This window comes from Halichoerus grypus, chromosome 1 (genome assembly GCF_964656455.1).
Source record: "Halichoerus grypus chromosome 1, mHalGry1.hap1.1, whole genome shotgun sequence".
Taxonomy (NCBI): Eukaryota; Metazoa; Chordata; class Mammalia; order Carnivora; family Phocidae; genus Halichoerus; species Halichoerus grypus.
The window spans coordinates 27,753,923-27,780,369 of record NC_135712.1 but is presented as its reverse complement, the minus strand read 5'-3'; the positions used below and the strand labels follow the sequence as shown (position 1 = coordinate 27,780,369).

General features: G+C 34.2%; 1 protein-coding gene across 5 annotated transcripts in view; it reads left to right on the top strand.

Annotated features, from left to right (window-relative positions):
- USP25 (ubiquitin specific peptidase 25) overlaps window positions 1-26,447 on the top strand; it is a 129,209-nt gene that overhangs the window by 76,890 nt on the left and 25,872 nt on the right. For all 5 annotated transcript variants that reach the window (XM_036108964.2, XM_078057520.1, XM_078057598.1 and 2 more), the window contains 9 exons: window positions 1,190-1,338; window positions 7,069-7,196; window positions 7,578-7,673; window positions 9,002-9,160; window positions 9,752-9,978; window positions 13,081-13,151; window positions 13,797-14,025; window positions 15,747-15,947; window positions 24,098-24,237. In XM_036108964.2, coding sequence (XP_035964857.1) covers window positions 1,190-1,338; window positions 7,069-7,196; window positions 7,578-7,673; window positions 9,002-9,160; window positions 9,752-9,978; window positions 13,081-13,151; window positions 13,797-14,025; window positions 15,747-15,947; window positions 24,098-24,237 — 1,400 coding nt within the window. The remainder of the gene's footprint in view (window positions 1-1,189; window positions 1,339-7,068; window positions 7,197-7,577; window positions 7,674-9,001; window positions 9,161-9,751; window positions 9,979-13,080; window positions 13,152-13,796; window positions 14,026-15,746; window positions 15,948-24,097; window positions 24,238-26,447) is intronic.

The window sequence follows — 26,447 nt, the reverse complement described above, 5'->3', positions numbered from 1 at the left end:
TCGAATATCATTCTTGATACCTTCCTTACTCTTCTGCCCCCCGTCTTGCCAGTGAGCCAGCCACCAGTCAATCATATTTACTCCTTCCTGAATATGTGTATAAATGTCTGTGTAATTTCATCTGCTTCTGTACACTTTTACTATTAACGCCGTATTCCACATTGCCTTTATTTCTGGATGGATTCTATAATAGTCTCCTATCACCCACTTAACACAGAAGCCATAGGATGTTTCATCAGAGACATGAATCTGATCCTCTTATTCCCAGGTTTAACTATTCACAGTGACTTTCTGTTAATCAGAATATACTGAGAAAAAAAAAATTCTTAACAAGGGCTTATAAGACTTTTTGTAGATTTTGACCCCCTACCTAATTCTTTATTGTCATCTTCCCATTGCTCCCCTAAGTTATAATGTCCTCCCCTTAATTCTTCAAGCAGGCCATGTTCTTTGCATCCTTAAAGTCTCTGTGTGTGTTATTCCTTGGCCAAGAATTCTCTACAGCACCCTGATGGTCTGGCCTGGCTAACTCCTACTCAGCATTCAGGTCTCAGTGTAAATGTCATTTTGCTGTGGAAGTCTTCCCTGCTCTACCCTCCAGCCCTAAAGACTAGGTTAGCTCTCCTTTTTATACCCTCTCACAGCACTGTCTCACCACACATTTTATAACACAAGGATAGATAATTTTTTGTTCATAATTATATGTACAATTAATGTACATATAATGTAATGCCTTTCTTCCAAAAGAGGCTAAGAGTTTCCTCAGCTCAGAGACCACATGTATCTCTTTTGTTCACTGTTATACATATTCTCAGTGTTTAGCATAGTATCTTGTCCTTAGGAGGTATTTTTTGAAAGAATATACACACACACACACACACACACATACACACACACACATACACGCATACACACACATACACATACATACACACATACACATACACACACACACATATACACACACATACACACACGTGTGATCACTTACATAAGGTGTGTAATTGATATCTATGGCTGGATGTGAATGTGCATATGTGCATGTATAAACCAACAAGGAAATGACAGTGACTACCCTGTGGAACATAGAGTGATGGTTTTCAGGTTCAGGAGGTAATTCATATCCACATTTACTTTTAGTGGCTAAAAGGCCATATTGAGTAACAGTTAACTTTCCCTTCTCCTATAGGTAAAAAATTTGAAAATACTGAAATGTTTGGTCAGTACCCGCTTCAGGTCAATGGATTCAAAGATCTACATGAGTGCCTAGAAGCTGCTATGATTGAAGGAGAAATTGAGTCCTTACATTCAGAGAATTCAGGAAAATCGGGCCAAGAGGTGAGTTTAGCATCTTCATTATTCCTCTCTCCCTAGGTCTTTCTTAACAGTGCGGTAAAGCACAATCTAGGGCCCTAATTATATAGCTGCCTAATAACTGAGAGAATACTCAGATTATGTGTTTGGATTTAATTATGGTAGTTTAGACATTTGGGAAACTGGCACAAACATGTCTGTAATCTATGTTAAATTCTCACTTAACAATTTAGCTTAAAAATTTCTGTTAAAATCCTCTTTTAGGATACTGTTGAGGCTGTTTAGACTTTTTAGGGAAGGTACCAGTCGCTGTAACATGCTAGTCCTGGAAGTAAAAAAGAAAAACACTGAAATTAGGGTGCAATTTTATATAGACATATGTTACTTATATCAAATAGTGTTGGAATCTGTCTAGATTCCTTTTTTTTTTTTTTGTAAAATTGCTGTATAATTGCATGAAGGGCAGATGGAATAACTTGCTTTCTCAAGAAAGATAAAACTTAAAAAATATAAACCTGTTTGTTTCCACTGGTCTCTGTCTTGCCACCCATCTCTCTCTCTTTATTCATGTTGTTAGTTTCATCTGTATATCCACCCACCCACACATATATCCATCCTTATGTGTTACTATAATGGAAGGCAAAGGACAGACCATTTGCTCCAAAATCAGTTCTCCTTAAGCAGTTGCTGATAGTTGTCTACTTGTAAGTTCCATGCATGAGGGTAGGGATCTTCATCTTTGTCATTCTCTATTATATCTCTAGTGGATAATATGGTGACTGCAAATAGAATTACATAATACACATTTATTGACTGAATGAATGAAATGTCTCAGTGTTATCAAAAAAGTTTCTGAGGAGTTTATCCCCAAATGGGTGCTTAATAAATGTTAGGTGATGATATCTCTGTGTTGTTCTAAACAGGGACTGAGTTCTTGTGTCTTTGAAAATAAATTGCTTTTATCTGAATATGTGCTTTTTAAAAAAGATATAATTAACTCTTTCCTGTTGTAACTTCATCCTCATTTCCTTCTCTTCCCTTATACACCCAAATAAAAAAAATAAATTACATTTACTATTTTCTGGCTTTTTTTTTTTTAAGAGGGGGAGAGGGAGGGAAAGAGAGAGAAAACATTTGAGATAGTTTTTCTCTCTACATCATAGATCATCTACATAAGTGATTCTCAGCAGATGCCTAGGCCCTACTTCAAAGCTGTCAAATCTGAATATAGGGTAGGAATGTGGTACTGGGGCCCAAGAGCTCCACCAGTGATTCCCAGATAGACCTCCAATTAAGAATATTTAAATTAAGCTTATTTATTTTACTGATTGGTCTCTGAAGATTGGGACTCTGTCAGCATCCCATAATGGAACAGGAAAGCAGACACCCTGCCTAAAGTGTGATCTCTTTTCTATTAAACAAAAGGATGGGTTTGGGCAGGAAAAGGAGGGATGACATTTTCCTTACACTGTCAAAGTAGCTTGTAAGTGAAATATACATTGGTTTATTGGTAAATAATCTTTCTTATGTATTCCCAGCTTTTATATTGAATCTGAATTTCATTATTTATTTAAAAAAATCTAGTTTGCCCTCCATCTTTGGCTTCATACTCTGAATGCCCGTATATATTTTCTGCCTAGGTTTTTACATCCAGCCTAACAGATACAGTGGTTTGTCTCCTCTGAATTCAGCAGTTTGTAAGCATTCTTAATAAGAGCAAATTCATTTACCTGTATTCCTATTACTAGTTGCCTAGATTTGTAGGACACAATAGTTTCAATAATAATTCAGCCTGGTTTAAGGGACTATCACTGGCTAAAGTAGACTATCTTAAAAGTTTTTAGAAGTGTACTTAAATTATCATCTTATTTCATTATGTCCTTCAGGATAACTGTTCTGTTTCTTCTTAAGTATCTATAAACACCAATGAGTAACATTTTAGGCTTGTTTGTAAATTAACATTGTCCCTGATGATAACACCTTTTATCTCTTAAACTATTATTTAGTAAAAGTTACTGATTTTACTTTGATACAGGAAACATCTCTTTTACTGAAATAGCTCTGGTTAAGCAATTTAGGAAAACCTCTAGTCTCCTGAATCACTCATGTTAAAATATCCAGTGGCCTATAAGAGTTTAAATTTCTGGAATGCTGTACCAAGAGATAACTGAATAAATTAAAAATGATTATATGTAAGATAACTACTTATAAAATATTTTTCTAAATCACAACTTTGAACTAAATGGTGTGCAATTTATAGATGGATCAAACTTTCTAGGAAACCTGGAGTTTTTTTTTTTTTTTTTTTTTTTTTTTTTTGATTGCCTATTGGAGCAAAAAAATTTCAGGTAGTAAATACTTTACTTCTGGTGTGGGTATTCATTACTAATAATTATTGTACATTTCCTTTTAGACTATCGCTATGCACATATAAGTATTTGTATTTGTTCATACTGTCCTGTGACTTGCATTTTTCACTCACCAGTATATCATGAGCATCCTTCCACATCAATATATATGGCTTTACACCATTCTTTTTAAAACCTGCATAGTATCACATAGCCCGTATTTCTAAAATTAAATTTATTTCATTCTTCTGTGAGACAGTAGTTGGACAAAGAATTATTTCAAGGAATGTCTTTCTATAAATACCCTTGAGAACTTAGGAATGAAGGATAGTCAGAAGTGGAATTTTTCGGTCACCAGGCGTACTCATTTAAAAATGTAAGTACTGCCAAAGTTCCCTTCACAAAGTTGTACTAAGTTATAGTCAAAGTGCTAAAAGAAACTTTACGGAACTTTAAAAACTAGAGAAACAGTACCTACATGTACCATATTAGATATATGTAGATGTTATATGGGAAATTTATCTTTTAGAGTAAAAGGGCAAATGGGTGAACCCAATTAAATGACTAAGACAAATTTTCAAGTTGGGATAGGAACTGTTTGCTTCTCGTGCTTGATTTATATCCTGGTTTTGTTTGATGTTCTGTGGGAATTTGAAATGCTGGTCTGATTTTTCTGTCCCCTGCTTCCTGCATTCATGTAATCTCACAAAAGCAATGTATTTAAAACATATTAATAAAAAGTCAGCTATTACAACTCATAAAGATGATTAATTCTCTCTAGAAAATATTTTTGCTAAGTTAGATTTATAGTCATAATAAGTTTGAAAGCACTTTTGTTGCCCATGTTGATTATGTTTTTTTTATTCACTAACTACCCTAATCTATTACTTCTGTAGGTTCATTATATAATATAATATGATAATAAATAATAATAAAATGTTTATAAAGACATGGAAACTATAAGCATGATACTTACCTTTAATGACCTGTGTCTCACAGCATGGCATACCAGTTGGAGAAGCAAATACAGTTTTTTATTGAATGGAAAAATAATATTTTGAAAGAAGAACATCTCATTGTTGTATATTTAAAATTCTAGTTATATACTGCTATACTTAAAATCCTAAAATCACAGAGCTAGACAAACCCATATATTTTCTAAGATGAATTAGGGGAATGTCCAGCTATCTCTTCCTATCCCCATCAGCTTTAGAATTAAGAAAGTAAAATCCTTCCACTCCTGTAGGAAAAAACTGTCACTGCTGTTAAAGGAAATACATTCACAACAGAGACATAGTACATAACTATTATGAACATTCTTTCTTAAGGTATGGAAGTTATTTCCTGGACTTTTCATGGTCTACCGAGAAGCATACCCCCAGTTTGGGTGATTTTATTTCTATTGGCCATGGTAGGTTTCCATGAATTAAAGTATGTAACTATTTAATTTTAATGGTGACATTTAAAATACTGCAATAAAATATGAAAGTGATAGTTCTTGAAACCTACTTACTTATTTTAGTATCATAAAATGGAGTAGAGAATATTATCCTAAGGCATCAAAAGTTTTCTTTGTGATATGTATGGGGTATGTTCTAATTCTTAATACTAATTTTAGGTGTGTATTAGAATTAAGTAAAATTCTTTCCAGTGCCATGTGAGAACAAAAAAAATAAGCAGACTTTGCTCAAGAAATTTCAAAACTTAAGAGATTCTTCTGATACTAGGTCTTTTTTTTTTTTTTTTTAAATTTTATTATGTTATGTTAATCCCCATACATTACATCATTAGTTTTTGATGTAGTGTTCCATGATTCATTGTTTGTGTATAACACCCAGTGCTCCATGCAGTACGTGCCCTCTTTAATACCCATCACCAGGCTAACCCATCCTCCCACCCCCCTCCCCTCTAGAACCCTCAGTTTGTTTCTCAGAGTCCATCGTCTCTCATGGTTCGTCTCCCCCTTCAATTCCCCCCCCTTCATTTTTCCCTTCCTACTATCTTCTTTTTTTTTTAACATATAATGTATTATTTGTTTCAGAGGTACAGGTCTGTGATTCAACAGTCTTACACAATTCACAGTGCTCACCATAGCACATACCCTCCCCAATGTCCATCACCCAGCCACCCCATCCCTCCCACCCCCCACCACTCCAGCAACCCTCAGTTTGTTTCCTGAGATTGTAACTTTCTCTAGTAAACTTCACTTTTAATAGCCATATAAAACACATTTCTTAAACTTCAACTTTTTGTTAAAGATAAACCAAGTCCAACTCAGGAAATTTCAATTCACATAAGCTTTAGCATTTTGGGAGGGAGAAATAGTTTTGAATAACCATTTTTATTAGCTTTATTTAGAGAAAAGTAGGAACTTTCAAGATCTTAGTCAAATCCAGTTTGCCAGATGTGCACTATTACTGCTTTTTTTGGATGTTTGAATTGAAATTAGTGTGCTCTTAGCTAGTTGATATTTGTGTGGTGGCCGTTTTGTGCCACTTGAAAATGTCACACACCATGTGATGTATGGCAGTTACTTTTTACAGTAGTACATTATGTGGTTTATAATAAGCATTTAAAAATATTTGTTACATTATTTTATACTTACGTATTTGGTGATTCACACGTTTTTGTTCATTTCTCTTTAAAAATATGTTTATGTAAAACTGGAATCTTTTTTATGAAAATAATTCTCTTTTGTAGTTTTGTTACATTTCATGCTTAAATGAAAAGTTGCCAGTTTGTGGAGGAATTGGCTCACAGCAATGAGGCATTCAATTTGTTAAACACTAGTCATTAAATATAGTTACCATTCGTATACACTCCATATTAGTAATAGATCTTTTTCTTAAATTAGTCAGAATTCCAGTAGGAAAATTAAATTTAAAACAAGGGAATATCAGTTTCTCGTTTTTAGTAAGAATTGTGATCATTTATGCTGTAAAAATAAATTTGTGTGTGTGTGTACTACATCAACAAGTTTCTTTGTCAAGGTTTTTGAAGTGTGGTTGATTAATAAGTATATGTACCATTCTTGGTAGTAATAGTGACATAATATTGAAGAAGCCAGAAAATTTGAGCTACTAAGCCATAATTTTAACTAATGTCTGTCACTTTAGGTTAGAAATTTTAATGTAAAAAATTATTGTGGAAGAAGGAGAGTTGTTAGAAATTTTTTTTTTTTTTTCCCCTGGTTGGGTATTATTTCCATCCTTGGAATTTTCAAGAGGTGTGGAAAACTTTTGGGAGGAAGTTGGACTTTAACTAAATTGCATACCTCATCATGTGTTTGTGGTGTCAGCATTGTGATGATACATATAAAAATGCCAGGGCTGACACCATGTGCCTAAAACTGCAGTGGAGGAAACAGAAGGTGATAGTAAGGTTTTTTGTTGTTGTTTTCTTTCAGCATTGGTTCACCAAACTACCACCTGTGTTAACATTTGAATTGTCAAGATTTGAATTCAATCAGGCATTGGGAAGACCAGAAAAAATTCACAACAAATTAGAATTTCCTCAGGTGTTGTATCTGGACAGGTATGGTTTGGTATACAGCATGACTTAGTTTTGAAACTGTTTAGTAACCAAGTAAAGTATTATTATTATGTTTAGAGAAAAATTTTGCTTAATTTCTTTAGAATTAATCTTTACTTTTTTGCATAATACTATTTGTCAAGGAAAATGGAGTTCTCATTCTATTTAGAAAAGTATAGTTACTGGGAATAATGTTATAAGGAAGTTAAAAAATTTATTTTTGTATTGGTATTGCAATTAAGAATTTTAAGGAATACTCTTGTGTTTGATATTTCACTGTAGAATTTTAGATGAATTGATCTTTTGTTGTGTTGGCTAGACTTAATATTGTATCTGTTTCCATGTTATTTAAAATGGTAATGTTATTTTTCTTTTTCCTGATAGATATATGCACAGAAACAGAGAAATAACAAGAATTAAGAGGGAAGAAATCAAGAGACTAAAAGATTACCTCACAGTATTACAACAAAGACTAGAAAGGTATTGTAACTTTTAGGAAATTATGAGCTAACTATAGGAAGTCATATTTTTAGTGACTCTCTGGAATATTTCATTTTAAGTTTGCTTTGAGCGATTTATAATTCTAGTAGTAATTACTCTGGATTCATATTTTGCTTGTATAGTTTAGTTCTGAGTTTGTTAGAAACTAAAATAATTCATAGTTGGCATTAGTGATTATCTTAGTGTTTAAAATTAAATATTTTCATTGTCCACTGGTAATGCTCATGGTGCTGAGAATACATACAAAGTTAAACTAATCTTAAAAAAAAAAAAATCCAAAAAAAGGACCACCTGGCTGGCTCAGTTAGTAGAGTATGTGACTCTTGATCTCTGGGTCGTGAGTTTGAGCCCCCCATTGGGTGAAGAAATTATTTAAAAAAAAAAAAAGTTAAACTAATCTAAATTTTAAGGTTTCTTCTTGTATGAGATTAAACTTCACTCTTGAGATTTCCATTAAAATGAATGGTGACTGAGTTTTTCTCCCTGATACAGAAGATACAAACTCACATGCCTATTAGGGCTTCATGGAGACTTTATTAAGAAGAGAAGCAATTCAAGTGTAAGCTGGTGGGCAGGGGGAGCCTAAAGTGCATATCCCTGTGGAGAGGGAGTGCTTACCATCTGCACTAGCGGGTGGTATCATGTGTGACGCCATGTGTGAATATCTCTCACTGTTTTTGATAGCTTCCCAGAAGACGCTGGAATCTAGACAGTCAGATGTTCTGTAATTAGACAGAAGTCTACAGGCTGAAATGTGGCCTGAGAGATCCCAGTTTGCAACCTCTGATTAATCTGTATTTTAGTATTTGTTTTAGTATTAATTTGAAAATTAGTAGCCCCAAACTTTTTAAACAAAAATCATGTATTATATTTCAATAATTTTTATTTCTAAAAGGTATCAGTAATCATGTTAAAACTAATCAGAGGTAGTAAAAGGTAGGAGGATAATATTAGTTACCATCGTAATCATGAGACCAGATGACAGATCTAAAAATAAAAACAGTCTCAGGAAATGGAACTGTCAGTTTTCATTTTCCTATTGGGTTACACCTTAGAGCAGCATTTAAAATTTATAACGGGATACAGACACATTCAGTTGTAATGAACTTTGTTTTCCTTAATTTGGAGAACATTTAAGTTATTTCTTGAATGTATCTGCAGTTTTAACATCTTCATTTGAAAGCAAAATTAATTGCATTGTTGAAGATTTATTAAAGTGTTTTTATCATGTTTTATAACAATTATTAAAAACAAGCAAATGTGCTTTATATACAACTAAAAGCATGTATGCATTTTATGGTTAACAGATATTTAAGCTACGGTTCGGGTCCCAAACGATTCCCCTTGGTAGATGTTCTACAGTATGCGTTGGAATTTGCTTCAAGTAAACCTGTTTGTACATCTCCCGTTGAGGATATTGATGCTAGTTCCCCACCTAGTGGTTCCACACCACAGACATTACCAAGGTAAAAAGTTTTCCTGATTCAGAGCCAGCTGTGTTACTTGTATTACATAGTAATGTAATTGATGCCTTTAAAGAGGGTTTCATAAAATGCACCTTGTGATTTATTTTAGTGGACTCTAAACATATTAGATTCACTTAGAAGATTGTGTATATTCTGGTTGCTTTCTTAGTTCACTGTTTCAATAGATTTTATGGTTGTGGATTGAAATTTTCATATTTTTTTCTGTTCAGAATTATGTGTTATTTTGGTACCGATTTCCACCTTTTATCCATGAAAGTATTGTTAAGTTAGTTTTTCCTGTAATGTAAGCTGATCAGTATTATATAATTCTGGTATACATAAGATTTATTGAAATGATGAAACTATTTCTTCTATAAAGCCACAATTTCATCCTGATAATAATGAATTCCTCATATATTAAGAATCTCATTGGATATTAAATTAATCCACATATTTCTCTCTCTCTTTTTTTAAAGGCTTTTTCTTTTTGAAATTATAAGCCAATTTAATGCTATGTGTTTGCCACAATTTTTGTCCAGAGCTTCAACTCGGAAAGTTTAATAATAAATATTTTATGCTTTAAAAATATAGCACAACAGAACAACAGGGAGCCCCTTCTTCAGAACTGCCAAGCACATCACCCACATCAATAGCTGCCATTTCATCGAGATCAGTAATACATAAACCATTCACTCAGTCTCGGATACCCCCAGATTTGCCCATGCATCCAGCACCAAGACACATAACAGAAGAAGAGCTTTCTGTGCTAGAAAGCTGTTTACATCGCTGGAGGACAGAAATAGAAAATGACACCAGAGGTAAGAAGCTTCTCACAGCAGAGCTACTGTCGCCTCAGATGCATATGTATAATATTAAAATTAAGAAGGGAAATCACCTTTGGATTTCATATGTAAATATTATAACGTATTTTTTTTCCTAGAAAGTGTTTTCTATAAGAGAAACTAGCCTGACTACCTGTTTTTATGATCTTAATATCAGATTCAGAGAGACCAACAGATTTCCTCTGGACTACTTAGTTGATTAATGACATAGCAGATGGTCTGATTTTCTCGTTTAATGCTCTAAATTTATATCAAACTGGTATTCACAGCTACTCCATTGGTGAAACCTCATACAATTAAATTAGGTATTTGTCAATTACATCCTCTCCCTAATGTTTGTGTAATGAGTTAAAGTGATAAAACAATTTTTTTTTAGATTTAAGAATTAGAAATGTGAATTTTATTTATTTTTTTAAAAGATTTTATTTATTTGAGAGAGAGAGAGAGAAAGAGCATGAGCAGGGGGAGAGGGAGAAGCAGACTCCCTGCCGATCTGGGAGCCCAAGAACCCAATGCTGGGTTGGATCCCAGGACCCTGAGATCATGACCTGAGCCAAAGGCAGATGCTTAACCAACTGAGCCACCCAGGCACCCCAGAAATGTGAATTTTAATTTTAAATCTGCTCTAACAGAGATTTCCAGATATGATCTGTGAGCTCAGTGCCAGTCTGTAATGTGTTTTAACTGGCATGTAGCAAAATAAGAAAAATGAGGACGGTGCTCTGTGGGGAGTATGAGTGTACACGTGTGTGTGTATATGTGTTGGTGTTAAGTTGCCATCTGGCCTTTCTTGGAAGGGACTCTCCTTTATTCTGAAATTATATCTTTGCTACTTTACTGTTTTTAAAATGTCCTTTTTCTTTTTTTAAATGAAGCGATGTTAGTATTTTATTATATTTATATTTATTTTATTATAATTTTTCCTTACATGGCAAAATATAATATCCTATTACTGTCATCTAATTTTATCCTATGAAAAAAGAAAAATCTAGGAGCTACTCTTTTATACCAAAAGATTGGAATTATTTTAAACAATCTGGATTGTTGGATTTTAGATGCCCAACTTGAATCATTATAGACAATATGTAAAGAGCAGTCCTAATATAATATAATGTAACATAAATAGGGCATGATGGCAACTAACAATTAGCATTAGTAGTTATAAATGTTTTCCTTAGTATTTTTCATATATAAGGGAATATTTTTACATTTGAATTCATTAGTAAACATTTATTGAGCACACTGTGTTTCCTGAACACTGTACTAGGTATTAAATAATTTTTTACTGGACTTGGCAGATTGTGTTTGTTTTTATAAGATTACATTCTGAAGGGTGGAAGCTAGGAAGCTTTTGACACCAAGGTAGTGGCATTGAGGAAGGAAAGGAACGGATATGATCTACTCTTTGGAGAAAACTGACAGAGGTAGGTCATTGACAAGAGGTGAGAGAGAAAGGGAGGAATTAGGGACTATTCCCTTAGTTCCTCATGCTAGTATGAATAGATAGATGGAATGTACTTTGGAAAAGGGCAGACTGGTGGGTGAGCAGGTCCCCACCTCAGGGGGGGAAGTAGGAATAAGATGAGTCCACTTTTGGCCATTTTAAGTTTGAGGAAAATTTAAGTTTGAGGAACTTGAGAGACATTCATCTGATAAGGGTAGGAACCCTTAATATCTAATACTTTGGACCATAGTAATACAATGGATTGGGTAAGATTTTCCTTGGAATTATTTGTTTCTTCTCTTTTATCCCTGTTATTAGCTGTTAACATTGTTTTTTAAACTATTGTATAATAATAATAATTATATTCTACATCTGAGTAAGATGTAATTTATTTAATTTCTATATTGATACTGCAAGTAGTGCTGACCTTCTACATATATATTGACACACTTTGTGAGTAGGATATATTCTTAGAAGTGTCATTTCTGGTCCAAAGTGTATATATTTTAAATTTAACTGTTTTAAAATTTTCCCTCCCAAAACATTGAACCAGTTTTTATTCCCACTATGTGGAAGAGCCTAACTCCCAACATCTTCCTTAGCCTTGGGTACTTTTTAAATTGTGGTAGCCTGAACATTGAAAAAAAATGGTATGTTAGTATCTTAATTTGCATTTCCTTAATTTTGAGTGAAATTCTGTTTTTCTATAAATTTCTTGTGACATTCACCCATTTTTTATATCGAACCATTTATCTTTCTTTTAATGCTCAATAGAAACTTTGATATTATGGGTATTAACCTGTTGCCTATAGTGTTTGCTGTAGATATTATTTTCTTAATTGTCTTTATCATTTGACTTTTTTTGGTGTTGGTTTTGTTTTGTTTTTATAATGTAGATTTTCTTCAGTTTGGGGAGAGAATCTTATCTTTTCCTTTATGGTTACTGGATTTTCTGTCAGGCTCAGAAAAAGGTCTTTCCCCACTCTGAAGTTACTAGTATTTTTCTGTAGTCTTTCATGGTTTCTTCCCAATTCTTTTCAGTGGCTTCGTAGTATAGGTTATACTATAATTTAACCATTTCTCCATTAATAGATATTTAGGTTGTCTCTAATTTTTTTATTGTTATGTGCAATATAGCTGTGAATAATTTTGTAGAATGGATTTCTACTGGAAGTAGAAGTAATAAGTAATGGCAGTTTCAACATTGTTTCCATTGGTGATTGTGGTAGATTTTTATTCAATGACATATATGTATATAGAAGGTTTGTGGCAAAGTTATTTTATTTCATTCCATAGTTTTCCTGTTTTAAATAAATATGTAAGGGGCTTTATGTTCCATTTCTATTGACACTTTTCCTATGATTTGAATAAAGTTCACTTTTATAGGCTCAGCACATTTTCTAAGTGAATCATATTTGTTTTGGTTTTTAATTATGCACTTGTGCTATATCTTTTATTAAGGAGAACTATATTTCGTTTTATACAGACTCCAAATAGTAGTATTTCTACGAACAGTTTTAGGAATTTTTCCTTATTCCTCTAACATATTGGTAGGAAAACCATTAGTTACTATCTTATGTCTCGTAGAGACGTACTTGATGTTAATCATTTTAAATGACATCTTCTATCCTTAGATTTGCAGGAAAGCATATCCAGAATCCATCGAACAATTGAACTAATGTACTCTGACAAATCTATGATCCAAGTAAGTTAAATTTTAAGTTGGTAAGTATTGCCAAAATTACATATTTTTATTTGTATGATTAACCTAATTCTTAAGCTAATTTTTCTTAATGTTTTTTATAAAATTGCTGATCTTAAAGATTCCATATTAACATTGAGTTGTATTCTCATAGTATATTTATTGTTTACTTTTTTTATTATTTTACAGTAAAACTTAGCAAAAATTTTCAGAAGGTCTTAGTGTTTACAGAAAGTCCTATGGGAGAAATTATATGGTTATTTAAGGATGTTAAGATTTGGGGGAGAAGTACAGGGCTCAGTTACATTTTAACTTTCGGTATACATTATGTTGGCCATATTGCTAATTCAGTCATCAAATTATAATTGTGAAGGTTTAGACAAATCATATACTATATATAAAATATTCATCATAAGTTCATTTGAAAGAAATTTTCAAAGTTTCAAAAATATTCTATTTATACACCTGCTTTACATGTCATTAACTTATTTATCTCCCCCCTTTTTATTTCATAGTGTATTTTTTTCAAAATTTTAATCACAGCCAGTTTTCTATGGTATTCTTCAATCAGATAGTTTATGGGTTTCATGGAATGTGGTATTAATAGACTACTTAACTGTAGCTTAACTCTTCTGTTTTCATATTTAGGTTCCTTATCGCTTACATGCTGTTTTAGTTCATGAAGGCCAAGCTAATGCCGGGCACTACTGGGCATATATTTTTGATCATCATGAAAACAGGTGGATGAAGTACAATGATATTGCTGTGACAAAATCATCATGGGAAGAGCTAGTGAGGGACTCTTTTGGTGGTTATAGAAATGCCAGTGCATACTGTTTAATGTACATAAATGATAAGGCACAATTCTTAATAAAAGGTAAGCACATGAAATATATAGGGTAGTCTATATTTTTAAATAAGTAGGTCTTTTTTTTTTTTTTTTTAAAGATTTTATTTATTTATTTGAGAGAGAGAATGAGAGAGGGAGAGAGAGCACATGAGAGCGGGGAGGGTCAGAGGGAGAAGCAGACTCCCTGCTGAGCAGGGAGCCTGATGCGGGACTCGATCCCGGGACTCCAGGATCATGACCTGAGCCGAAGGCAGTCGCCCAACCAACTGAGCCACCCAGGCACCCAAATAAGTAGGTCTTTTATGTGACTCTGGTCTCTGGTGTGATTATTTAAGTGTAATTGACTCAGAGGGTGATGGTTATGATTAGGAAATGCGGTTGGCTTATTCTAAGTGAGAAACTGGAATTGAAGAGTAATGTAATCAGGGCTGACAATTGGAATATTATTTTGTATTCAAAGTTAACTATTTAGTAACTATTATAAAATGCAAATCTGACCCTAATGATGTAATGTATGGTGATTAACATAACAATAAAAAATAAAAAAAATTTAAAAAATGCAAATCTGACCTATTTCTCCCTGCCAAAATCCCTTTAAGGACCACATCATGCACTGACTCATATTTAAGCTCCTTAACCTAATATATAAGGCCTCCATTTTCTGGCCTCTGTCTTTCAAGCTTCGTTTATAACCATTGCCCATTTCAAACTATATATACTTTACTGATATTTGAACTGCTTGTTGTATTCTCTTCACACCAAATGATTTCACACATTTATAACTTTAGTTTTTATGTTTTTTATTTTTTGGAGGGAATGTTCTTTTTTCTTTCTTCTTTTGTCTAATTTATGCTCATCTGTCAAGATTCAATTCAGGTGTCATCTGCTCTGCCAAGGTTTTTTTTTTTACTTCTACCAGAAAATACCTCTCCTTGTGTTCTCATAGCATACCTCTATGGGGCACTTATGTGTGTTGGAATTGTATGTCAACTTGTCTTTTGCACTTCACTCTAACCTTCTCAAAGCCAGGGGCCATGTCATACTATGTCTTAATCATTTTATTTCTTATATTCTAATACAGGCTTTGCATGTAGAAAGTACTTAATAAAATTTTGTTCAAACTGATAAAAATCAACTTTCCTTTTGTGTTTAACCATTCAGCAACACTAGCTAGGTGGTCCATTTATGATGGAAAGCTACAGTGTATTTTGTATGTGTGCAGAAGTTCAGTAACTCTCTTAAATACTACTTCTGTAATGTTTTTGAAAATCTTGCTATATTGATTAGTTTTCAAATTGCCTGTAAGTATATTGCTGTGCTTAACTGCTTTGGATGAAAAAGAATTTTAGTTCTGTTTTGAGTTTAATAAGGTTATGAGTTATTCTCATTTTGTGATTTTTATTTTATGAATAATCAAACATCTAGTATTTTATTAAAATAGAAAATGTAGTACTATGTCAATATTTGAGTAGCAAATGATTTTGGCTTTATATCCTGTTCCGTTATTTTTTACTCTTAATCTAGAGATTAAAAAAAAAAGCTGAGAACATTTCCTATAATTGATTATCAAATATTTGCATCATTGCTTATCCAAGCATTTGTTTGAGTTTTCTTTTAATTTTTAATATTGATTTGTTAAATGGTAATAATTCATGCTTTAAATCCCATTTGAAATGCATCCTATTTTGAGCTTTGCATTTTTCCTTTAATTCTTAATTTTATATTAGTTTTTGAAATATGATTTGCAGAGGAGTTAAATAAAGAAACTGGGCAGGCTCTTGTTGGAATAGAAACATTACCACCGGATTTAAGAGATTTTGTTGAGGAAGACAACCAGCGATTTGAAAAAGAACTAGAAGAATGGGATGCGCAACTTGCCCAGAAAGCTTTGCAGGAAAAACTTTTAGCATCTCAGAAATTGAGGGAGTCAGAGTCTTCTGTAACAACAGGTTAGTACCTTTTGATTAAATTGTATTTTATTATCAATATATTTATTATTGATACTTTATTATAAAAATAAGATATGCTCATTTAAAAAAGAAGTTTAATTATGTCAAAGTATGAAGAAGACAGTAAAAATCATCTGAAATTGCATCACTCCTCTGAGTTGCCACTGATAACAATTTAGTTTACCCCTTTGCCAGGCACTGCTGTATTCATATATACCGTTTTCAAGTTAAATGAGATGATTCTGCTCTTTCTCTGTCCATCCTGCCCATTTTGATTGGGTCTGACCCTTCTTGGCCAGAAGCTTAGAAAAGCCATGAAAACCAGCAAGTAATCCAAACCTTTTCACTAAAGCTATCGAGAGAGTGAACTTTTTACTTTACTTTAGTAATTTCCCATTTGAGCAAAATAGCATTATTGGTATATCTGTATATATTTTGTATAATACTTTAATATTTTGTGTAATTATGCTATTATTATAGAGCAGTTATTTGATTTTTTCAGCATTTTTAAAATTAAAAAATTAGCTGAAACTAAGTATTTAATATTTAAAAATATTCTAAAGTTATTAGCTGATGAAATCCATAAAATGTTCAGAGTAAACAGTACAAGAATAAACATGTTCTAGCAAAATTGAAAATAAAATGTCTTCTGATTTTTTTTTTTTTTTGAAGATTACTTTCATCATCACAGAGTTGTTAATATATTTTAGGGCAACATATTTTCTACTGTGAAAAAGTGCTATTTCTCTGTAGTAGTTGGAGGAATGGGAAGAGATAAACACATATTTTTGTCAAACTCATTTGTCTGTTTCATAACTCTGAGTGGATCTTTTTGAATGGCCTTTTTATGCAACATCTGTGTGTTTTGTCTTTTATTTTTTAAGAAACCATTTTAGAAAGAAAAAAAAAAACATTTTAGGTGTTTCCTTAATTTCATCTTTTACAGACCAGTTCCCATACAGCAGTAATTACTTTGGGGAATTTTAGCATTATCATTTGAACTTCAAAAGAAATTATTCTCTCAATGGAAGATGTACAGTACCACAATATGGTATTGTGAGTAAAGCAGGCACACACAGATCTGTCCAGACTTGTTAACTTGTTTTCATATAAATTGATTAGTTGAGTCCTTGATCTTGATGTTAACAGGCATTGATTCAGAATTTTTAAAAGACCAAGATAATGGTATTATACGAACAAAGATACCAATATTATGATCCTCAAATGCAATATAGTATATCTGAATACCACCATTGTAGTGTGGTAAGCTCTACCATGATGCACGACTGTATTTCTTTCCATACATTAAGAGCCACCTTGTAGATTACATGAAGGTTTGTGGTTTCACAGTAATGCAGTTTCTTTACAGTGACTTTGTCTAATTCCATAGGAAATGACTCAGTAGATATCAAGAGATTTTTGTGCTCAAATCACAGTATATACATTATAATTCTTTTCATTTTTGAGCCAATTCCATCCCTTTGTGATTTCATCCCTTGTCTTTGGTACATATCCTTCTCAAACCGATCCCGAGAACTTACCCCAATGGAGCTACTTTGTTATACTTCCACTAACTTTTATGCACACCATTTGCATGTGTCTATTCTTACCTTACTAGTGGGAGGACATGGCTGCCTAATTGGCATAAGTGATAGTGGTACCTAAGCACTCAGATGAAGGTGAATCCTGCATTCATTGGTTAAGCTCCAACTCTGTTTTTGGCTCACTTATATTTTGTGGCACCAAAATATTAAGTGCTGTACGGTCTTCTTCTTTTCATCTTGTCTTTCACAAGACTAAATTTACAGACTTAACACATTTTATTTCCATTCAAACTAATACATATTCCCCATTAATATTCCTGTCTGAGAGGACTAGACAACTTTGCCCTCCCATTTACATTTGTTATCTTATATTCTCTCTGTATAAAAGGCCACGTCTATATGCCCCATACCCTTTATCCTGATTAATACTTCCTACCATATACTGTAAATGCTGTTTTGTAATTTAAAAAAACCAGGAGTAGGTATTAGGCATATATTTTCATGTCTTTCTTTTTAGTATTTAAAAAAAAGTACTTGAGGATGGAGATGTATTTCTGAGAGGAATCAGAATAACTAAAAAATAAAGAGACAGAAATGGTCAATTCATATATAACTATTATGATAATTATCTTCCAGGCTGGGTTTTTAGAAAGTAGTGGCAATAATTGCCTGAATTGGAAACATTGTGTCACCTATAGAATTGCTAGAAGCATACACTTTGAGTTTGTAGGAATAGAATGTGCTAAGTCTATAAATTTGGGGAGTGAGATTATTGTTTAAAAGATTGGTTTCTACTACTGTATTATTTTATGTATCCTATTAAGAAGTCCATCCTCTGTTGCAGGGCAATTTAACATACCACAGTTGTATAAGGGAACTCATTAATGTTTATTGGAACCACTTATCTCCCCAATCATTAGTAGAGAAAGTTTACTTTAATGCCCATGTCATCTTACTTCTCTTCACAGTTTCCAGAGTAATTTGCTCAATTTGGTATAATATTTTCAGCATATTAAAGAGAACCTATATTTAAATCTCTCAGGTGTGCACTAGAATTACGAGTGACTAGTGGAAGTAATACGAGGAAATCTTGTTCATAAAATTAATCAGAGTGATTTTTCTTTCCTCAAAAATCTTCTCAATAAAGCTATAACATGAGAACAATTAAAATCAGTTTCTACTGATTGATATTCCAAATAAGAATATTGATTTATATGGTATTAATTAAATGAGTATTTGTTCCACTTCTGCTTACATGTGACCAAGAAATCCATAGAACTCACTTCTCTAGTACCATTCCTTGTCTTACTGAAACTAAGTAATAAATGATGGAACCAAAAATTATTTGGTTCTTTTCATGCTACCTCCTTACACGTGCTTACTGCAAAGAAAAACTTACCTGAACACTTATGTTTAGAGATCTATTCAGCAGTTCTTTACTACGGTGTATACGGTCTATACCTGGGGAATTTTTTTGTGAGTGTAAACAGCACACTCCACCTAAGTAAGATCACCTAAGACTTAACTGGGATCAGAACCTCTGAAGGAAGGGTCCAGAATATATATTTTTAAAAAGGTCCTCAGATAATTCTGAGATATACCTCTGGTTAAACAGTATGGCTCCAAGCTATATTTATAAAACAGAGAAATTATTCAGAAGGAGAGAAGAGCTTTGCACTTTTACTTGTGTTTCTCCTGTCTTATTCAAAAACTTTTTTAAAAATTTATTTATTTGAGAGAGCACGAGTGGGAGGGGAGGAGAGTGGGGGGGGAGGAGGGTGAGGGGGAGAGAATCTCAAGCAGACTTGCTTAACCAACTGCACCACCCAGGCACCCCTAAAAACTATCTTTTTTTTAATTTAAATTTTAGTTAGTTAACATGCAGTACACTATTGTTTCTGGAAAAACTGTTGAAGTCGTCATAACCTGTGTAGCATAACCGATTTTTTTTGAAAAGGTAGAAAAAATAAGGTAAACAGGTTAATATTGGTATGGAATGCATTCCATAAGATTTCATAAATTTACCTAGAGGGGGCTTGCAGAATTGGCTCTGGGACTTCTCTACAAATACTGTCTACACGTTAAAAACAAGCTGATATTCCAGGAAAGTACAGCTGGTTCCTGAGCGTAAGACCTGGTAGAATGAACAATATCATCAATACTCTCAGGTTCCTTTAAAGCAGGGACTGAGTGATATTCTTATTTATATCTTCAGAATCTAACATAATAAATGACATATAGTAGATGACCCTTGAATGTTTTCTGAATTGAATTCATTTCCTATGGAGATTCCAATAATGAGTTTCCTTTAAGTGATCCTCAGTGTATGGGACATTTTAAAAGTCTAGCCAAAATAATGATACATTAGAGAAGCAGGCTAAAAATGTGTGGTACAGATGTAGCTCTGTCCTAGGTAAATTTTAGGTTTAACTCTGGTTCCTAAGCCTCTACCCCCCCACATTCCCACAGTTGTTTGTGGTGGTACCCAGGAAATTGAAGTCTTAAAAGTTTCTCTCGTGATTCTACGCAGCCAGCCTACCATGGCTCTTTATAGGCTGCTTTTGGGGAATTGTTGATTTTAAATACATTTCTAGAAGTGAATGTTCTGCATATCTTTGAAGTAATCTTCTTTAAATAGTCTTCTAAATGTGAATGTAATAAGTAAGACTCCTCAGTAAGGCAAGGTATTAAATATTTCTGAAAGAGGAGATGTTGCTCCTTTTTTTTTTTTTAATAGTAGATTTAAGATCTTGGGTGTGGGGATAGGGTAACTGGGTGATGGGCATTAAGGAGGGCACGTGAGGGGCGCCTGGGTGGCTCAGTTGGTTAAGCGTCTGCCTTCGGCTCAGGTCATGGTCCCAGGGTCCAGGGATCGAGCCTTGCATCGTGCTCCCTGCTCAGCGGAGAGCCTTCTTCTCCCTCTCCCTCTGCTGCTCCCCCTGTTTGTGCTCCTCTCTCTCTCTCTCTCTGTCAAATAAATAAAATCTTAAAAAGGGGGGGGCATGTGATGTGATGAGCACTGGGTGTTATACACAACTGATGAATGATTGAGCTTTACACCTGAAACTAATGATGTACTATATGTTGGCTAATTGAATTTAAATTTTAACAAAAAGAAAAAAAAGCAGATTCTTATGCTGTAACAGAAAGCCAATTGGTTATCGAGTTAACTGTCCTCTTAAAATGTTGAAGAGCATAAACAGGAAATATACATAAGTAGAACACTCCCAAGCCCTCCCAATCCCTTACTCACTGTGAAGGTGGACCAAAGGAGCAGGTTCAGAGTACTCGTAGAATGTTGGGGTCTTTAATGGCCAAATAGGTGAATGAAGCCTCTACATCATGAACTAGAGCATGGCTGGAAAATCTCTTACGTGGAGGATAACCATTTAAAAATCTCAGTGAAGTACCCTTAGGACAAATAAGTGATGTAAGAGACACTTTAGATACAGGGATATTATATACCTCTGTAGAATATTGGTAATCACCAGCTGTATTCCAAATTGAAGCCTGAACAATATTTTAAGCTGAGGGACCAATTAGTATATAATTATCTGATTTTACTGGGAGTTCTTAAAGTGAGTGAATTTTATGTCAGTTGTCTTCATTACTAATATAAATGGCGCAGGCTCAATAAACATGCTGGATGAAGTTTGGGTTTTTGTTTCCGAACTCCCAGATGTTAAATCCTCATAGGTTCCCCTAGTGACTGTACAGCACCACTCAAATGTCAGTTCCCTGGAAGATACATACACAAGGAAAACTCTAGAAGAAATAGTTCTGTTGTATGACATTTAGGCAAGATCATTCAATATTACTCATAAGTTTTTTGACTCAAATCCCTATGTGGAAGGGAATCTTTACCCTGGGGATCTAAGATATATTTTACTGTGTTGATCAGATAAAATTACTTCTGTTCCTAAGGACTTATTTTACATAGACTGTCCATGTTTCAGTGTGTTAGACCAGTGCCAGACCAGATGGATTTCTTGGCCCTCATTGCATTAAGTTCACATCCTCCTATCAGCTGGAGGTATAGTCTAAAATTTTCTTTACCTTATCCATCCATACAGGGCACTGAAAGAACATTGCAGTACAAAGTCAGGAAATACAGAAATGAGGGCATTGACTTCTTCTTTAAACTTCCCTCCTGTCATACACACTGTAAGCATTCCTTCCTCTAGTTTTCCTTGTCATAGTAAATTTTACCTCCATCATCCTAGTTACTCATGCCAAAAACTTAATCATCTTCACATCAGCCTCCAAACCTTTGTGTCCAAAATACATCTTCAATCTTACCAATTCTCTCTACCTCTCTTGCTGTCTCTGTTGTCCAAAAGCACCACCATCTCTTGCTCATATTGCTCTGGTACCTTCTAGTACTTTCACTGACCTCTAGTTTTACTTTCCTCTCTAATCCATTCTTCACACTGGAGCCATAATAATTTTTTTTTTTTTAAACTTGCCACATTGCGGGGCACCTGGATGGCTCAGTCAGTTGAGTGTCTGCCTTCGGCTCAGGTCATGATCTCAGGGTCCTGGGATCGAGCCCCGCATCCGGCTCCCTGCTCAGCAGAGTCTGCTTCTCCATCTCCCTCTGACCCTCCTCCCTGCTTGTGCTCTCTCTCTCTCTGTGTCTCAAATAAATGAATAAAATCTTAAAAAAAGAAAAACAACTTGCCACATTGCCATTATATTTATCCTCAAGACTTTTAATTAGACTCAAAGGCCCTTTGATTTTGCCCCTGTCCTCTCTTGCTATATCTCTCCTCTTACACTGTAGTCCAGCCACACTGGCCTTCTTTCAGATCATCCTTCCATCAGGGATGATCAACCCATCATCCTTCAGCTAAAAAGTCAGTTTATCTCATATTCCATAATATAAGTTATCACTCCCCCATTTTATTCCTAGCATGTATTATTATAATATTGTCACAATTTGCATGTGTGATTCTTTGATTAATGACATTCTCCATGGTTGACTCTAAACTTCATGGGTGAGACACTGGCTGCTTTGTTCATACTGGGAGTCCCATTGTCTAGCCTAGTGCCTGGCACATAGTTAAATACTTAATTAAAATTTATTGGATGGATGTATTCCCATGCATATATGTTGAAATTATAGTATTTCTTACTGAATAATATTTCACTTTGAGAGTTTTTTTTTTTTAAATCAGATATCAAAAAGGATGGCAATAGCCCTGTTGTGTCAAGCCAGTTGGTCTGGAGGGGCTCATTTAACCAATCCCAGTAACACTGTAGAACATTTTAGTGTACTTTATTATTCCTTATGTCCATTACTTATTAATTCATTTGTTCCATTAAGTTATTGTGTGCTTATTTGTGTGCTAGGTGTCGAAGAAATAGCAATACAAAAAGGAGATAGCATCCCTACTCTTGAGATTCTTAGTCTAGCAGGGGATATGGGCTTGAAACAAATATAATAGTAATTAAGTCATAATTGTGGTAAAGTGCTAAAAGAAAGAATAAGTTACTTTAGAGCAGTGGTTCTCATTTGAGAGTGATTTTGCCCCCCAGAGGAGATTTGACAAACTGAAGACATTTCTGGTTGTCACACCTGAAGGGACAGTACCACTTGAATCTAGGGGGTAGAGCACAGGACCACTCCACACCAAGGAATCAAAATGAACCAAAATGTCAGTAGTGCCAAGAAGCTGGGAAACCCTGCTCTAAAATTGGTATAATCAGGAATACTTTCGTTAAGGAAGTGGTATTTAAACAAAAAGACATAGAAGTTCTTAGATGGGAGACTGAGAGTGGGTTGAATATATAGGCAGAGGGAAGAAAATGTGGAAAGATCTGAAGGTTGAAAGGAAAAACCTCTTTTTTGATGTATTAGATAACCTGAAAAAGAGCATAGAGCACAGGATACAAAGTTATGTTAGAGAGAGAGGCAGAGGCCCACTTATATAAAGCATTTGGGGTTGTCTATAAAGCATCTAGTGGGATGTTCAGAGTACATTGTTTCATCGATGGGTCTGGAGCTCAGAGCCTAGATGATAGATAAAACTTTGAGAGTTCTTTGCAAGGATGGTATTTGAAGTCTTGAATTTATATTAGTATCAGTTTGCCAGGTTGTAATTGTTTTTCCTCTGACAACACTCAATTACCAGGGCAGGTTCAGAAAAGATAGAAGGTTGGGTTCATTCAGGGTTAGGTTTGGTCAGGGAGGTGTGAAAAAGGATTTTGTGGCCAGAGAAACAGCTGCTGTCTTCTCTGTGGAAACTCAGACCAGACTTGTTATACACACTAAATCCTTTTTTTTTTTTTCTTTTTTGGTAGAATGCTGATGCTCTTCCAAAATGAGATTTTAGTATTTATCATGACATAAAAATTTGCTATGAATTTCTCATCATAGACTATGAGACAATGAGTATTTTCTTCAGTAATTGACTACTCTTGAACCTGATTTTTTTTGGGGGGGAGGGGTTAAATTCTGGGGTTGGTGCTCTATGTTGAGTGGTATATTAAATAAAAGTAAAATTGGTTACTCTATAATTTGAATTAGAATTAAATAACAGATTCATCTTTAGATAGCTCTCTGTGATTGGTATTAGATACACAAATGATTCTTTTCTTATGAAGCACAAGCAGGAGAACCAGAATATCTAGAGCAGCCATCAAGAAGTGATTTCTCAAAGCACTTGAAAGAAGAAACTATTCGAATAATTACCAAGGCATCACATGAGCATGAAGATAAAAGTCCTGAAACAGTTTTGCAGTCGGTAAGAACTTTTCTTTTAGCTCTCTGAACATAGCCATCTTCATGACGTTTCCAGCAGTGTAATGGAGAGTAGCTACACGGGAGTCAGGAGAGACAGGGCCAAGGGCCAACGCTACCATAAACGTCATCAGGGACTGTGGGTGTTACCTAACCCCCAGGCTGTAGCTTCCTCAGCTGTAATCTTTTTAAAGATGTTTTTTTTTTTTAAAGATTTATGATTTTTTTTTTTTTTTTTGAGAGAGAGAGCATGAGTGCCCAAGCAGCAGGAGGGTCAGAGGGAAAGAGAGAGAGAGAGAATCCTCAAGCAGACTCCCTGCTGAGCGCAGAACCTCATTTAGGGCTCAATCCCAGGGTCTTGGGATCATGACGTGAGCCAAAATCACGAGTTGGCTGCTTAACTGACTGAGCCACCCAGGTGCCCCTAAATGCTTCTTTTTAAAAATAAATTTCGGTCTTCCTGTTAGAGAATGAGGAAGAATCATAATCATAGACTAAAGTGATCATTTGATTTGGAACTTAAAAAGAGAAGTATAAAATTTAGCATTATTTCTTTTTCCCTCACCCCTTTCCTCTATCTTTAGTCTAATTACATTGGAATAGTTGGAAATATAAGGTAATAATTTTCATTGTTCCATGGAATATGTTTAAAAGTAAAATATTAGAAATTCTAGGTTCAAGTATTATTAGCAGGATAAATGTGATCTTGCAAAGTGGTTTATGCATATTTCAGTAGAGTGTCCAAACAGAATTGTCATTATAACCCACCTGTGTTGTAGCTCTCAGTTGTGTCTTTGTATAGCAATAAATTGAGTACATTGGTATTGTACTGTGTTTTCAGTGCATATGACCTTCTGAGAGATGTTATTTCACAAATTTCATACTACAAAAACATTCAGTTGCTGTAGTTAACTTATTTTTTTATTAGTGAACACAAGCCGCTGTAATGCAGGTTTCTTGATGGTTAATTTTAGTATTTGAAGACTACCATCCTAGAGAACTAAAGGGAACAGGACATTCAGTTTTTCTTTTTCTTTTTTTAAAATTTATTTATTTGAGAGAGAGAGAGATTGAGAGAACGAGTGGGAGGAGGGGCAGAGGGAGAAGCAGACTCCCTGTGGAGCAGGGAGCCCCATACAGGACTCTACCTAGGACCCTAGGATCACAACCTGAGCCAAAGATGCTTAACTACTGAGCCACCCAGGCCCCCAGGACATACAGTTTTTCAACACAGTTTTCTGCTTAGTGAACTTAATCTTAACAATAACCTGCTAATTGCAATAAGGTCTTTAATATGATAGGACCTTGATTAACTAAAATGTTCAGTTAATGAGGTATTCTGTTATGTTTTGATGAATGAAATAATCACAAATCACTTTATTTCATTTCCTATGTGAAAAATTTTGATTATTATCATTTTACTATAAAAGATGTTTTAATATAGGGTTTTTTTTTTTTATTATTCCAAATTTTGCAAATGTCCTGGAGATTCTAATGAGCTTGAGATGAACCCCTGCTAATTCAACTCTAAAGCATTCCTGGAAAATGCTTCTTGTAATGGATCTGAGATGTCTAAGTTCTTGGGGTGTGGTAGAAGAGGAAAACCTAGGGAGGTACAAAGGGCAGAGAAGTAGATACAAGGGAGAAATATTTTTGCCTGATCTGAAAATGTAATTTGCTTGACCGTTTGCTAATTAGGAATTTTATTTGTTAAAGCCTACCTTATGGTTAATAAGTATCATCATTTTAACTGTAATCAGAAAGCCAAAGGTATTATTTAGCTTAATATAGAAACATGATTTTTTTAGTTTGGCTAATCATGTATAACATAAATTTGCAGAAACCATCACTTAAATGTATTTTTATATATAATAATATAACTAATATATATTATATATATAATATGAGTATCATCTTATAAGCCTACAATCTACTGCTTCACCTTTATTTGAGAAAGGAGGATGACATTGAGAGAATATGATAGACAGCTAGCGTAAATATTTTTCCATTTGGCATATCTGCTGGAGTAGCACTAACAGTTGGCCCGAGTTGTTTGTATAAATCCTGCAACACGTCTAAGAATATGTTAATCACGGCTATCTGAAGCAGCCTGTTCTTGGTCTCCTGATTAGTTGCTTAGGATCATAACCACATACTGGTTTTTCTCACTTAAAGATATACCTTAGAAACTAAATCGCATACATGAAAAGAGTG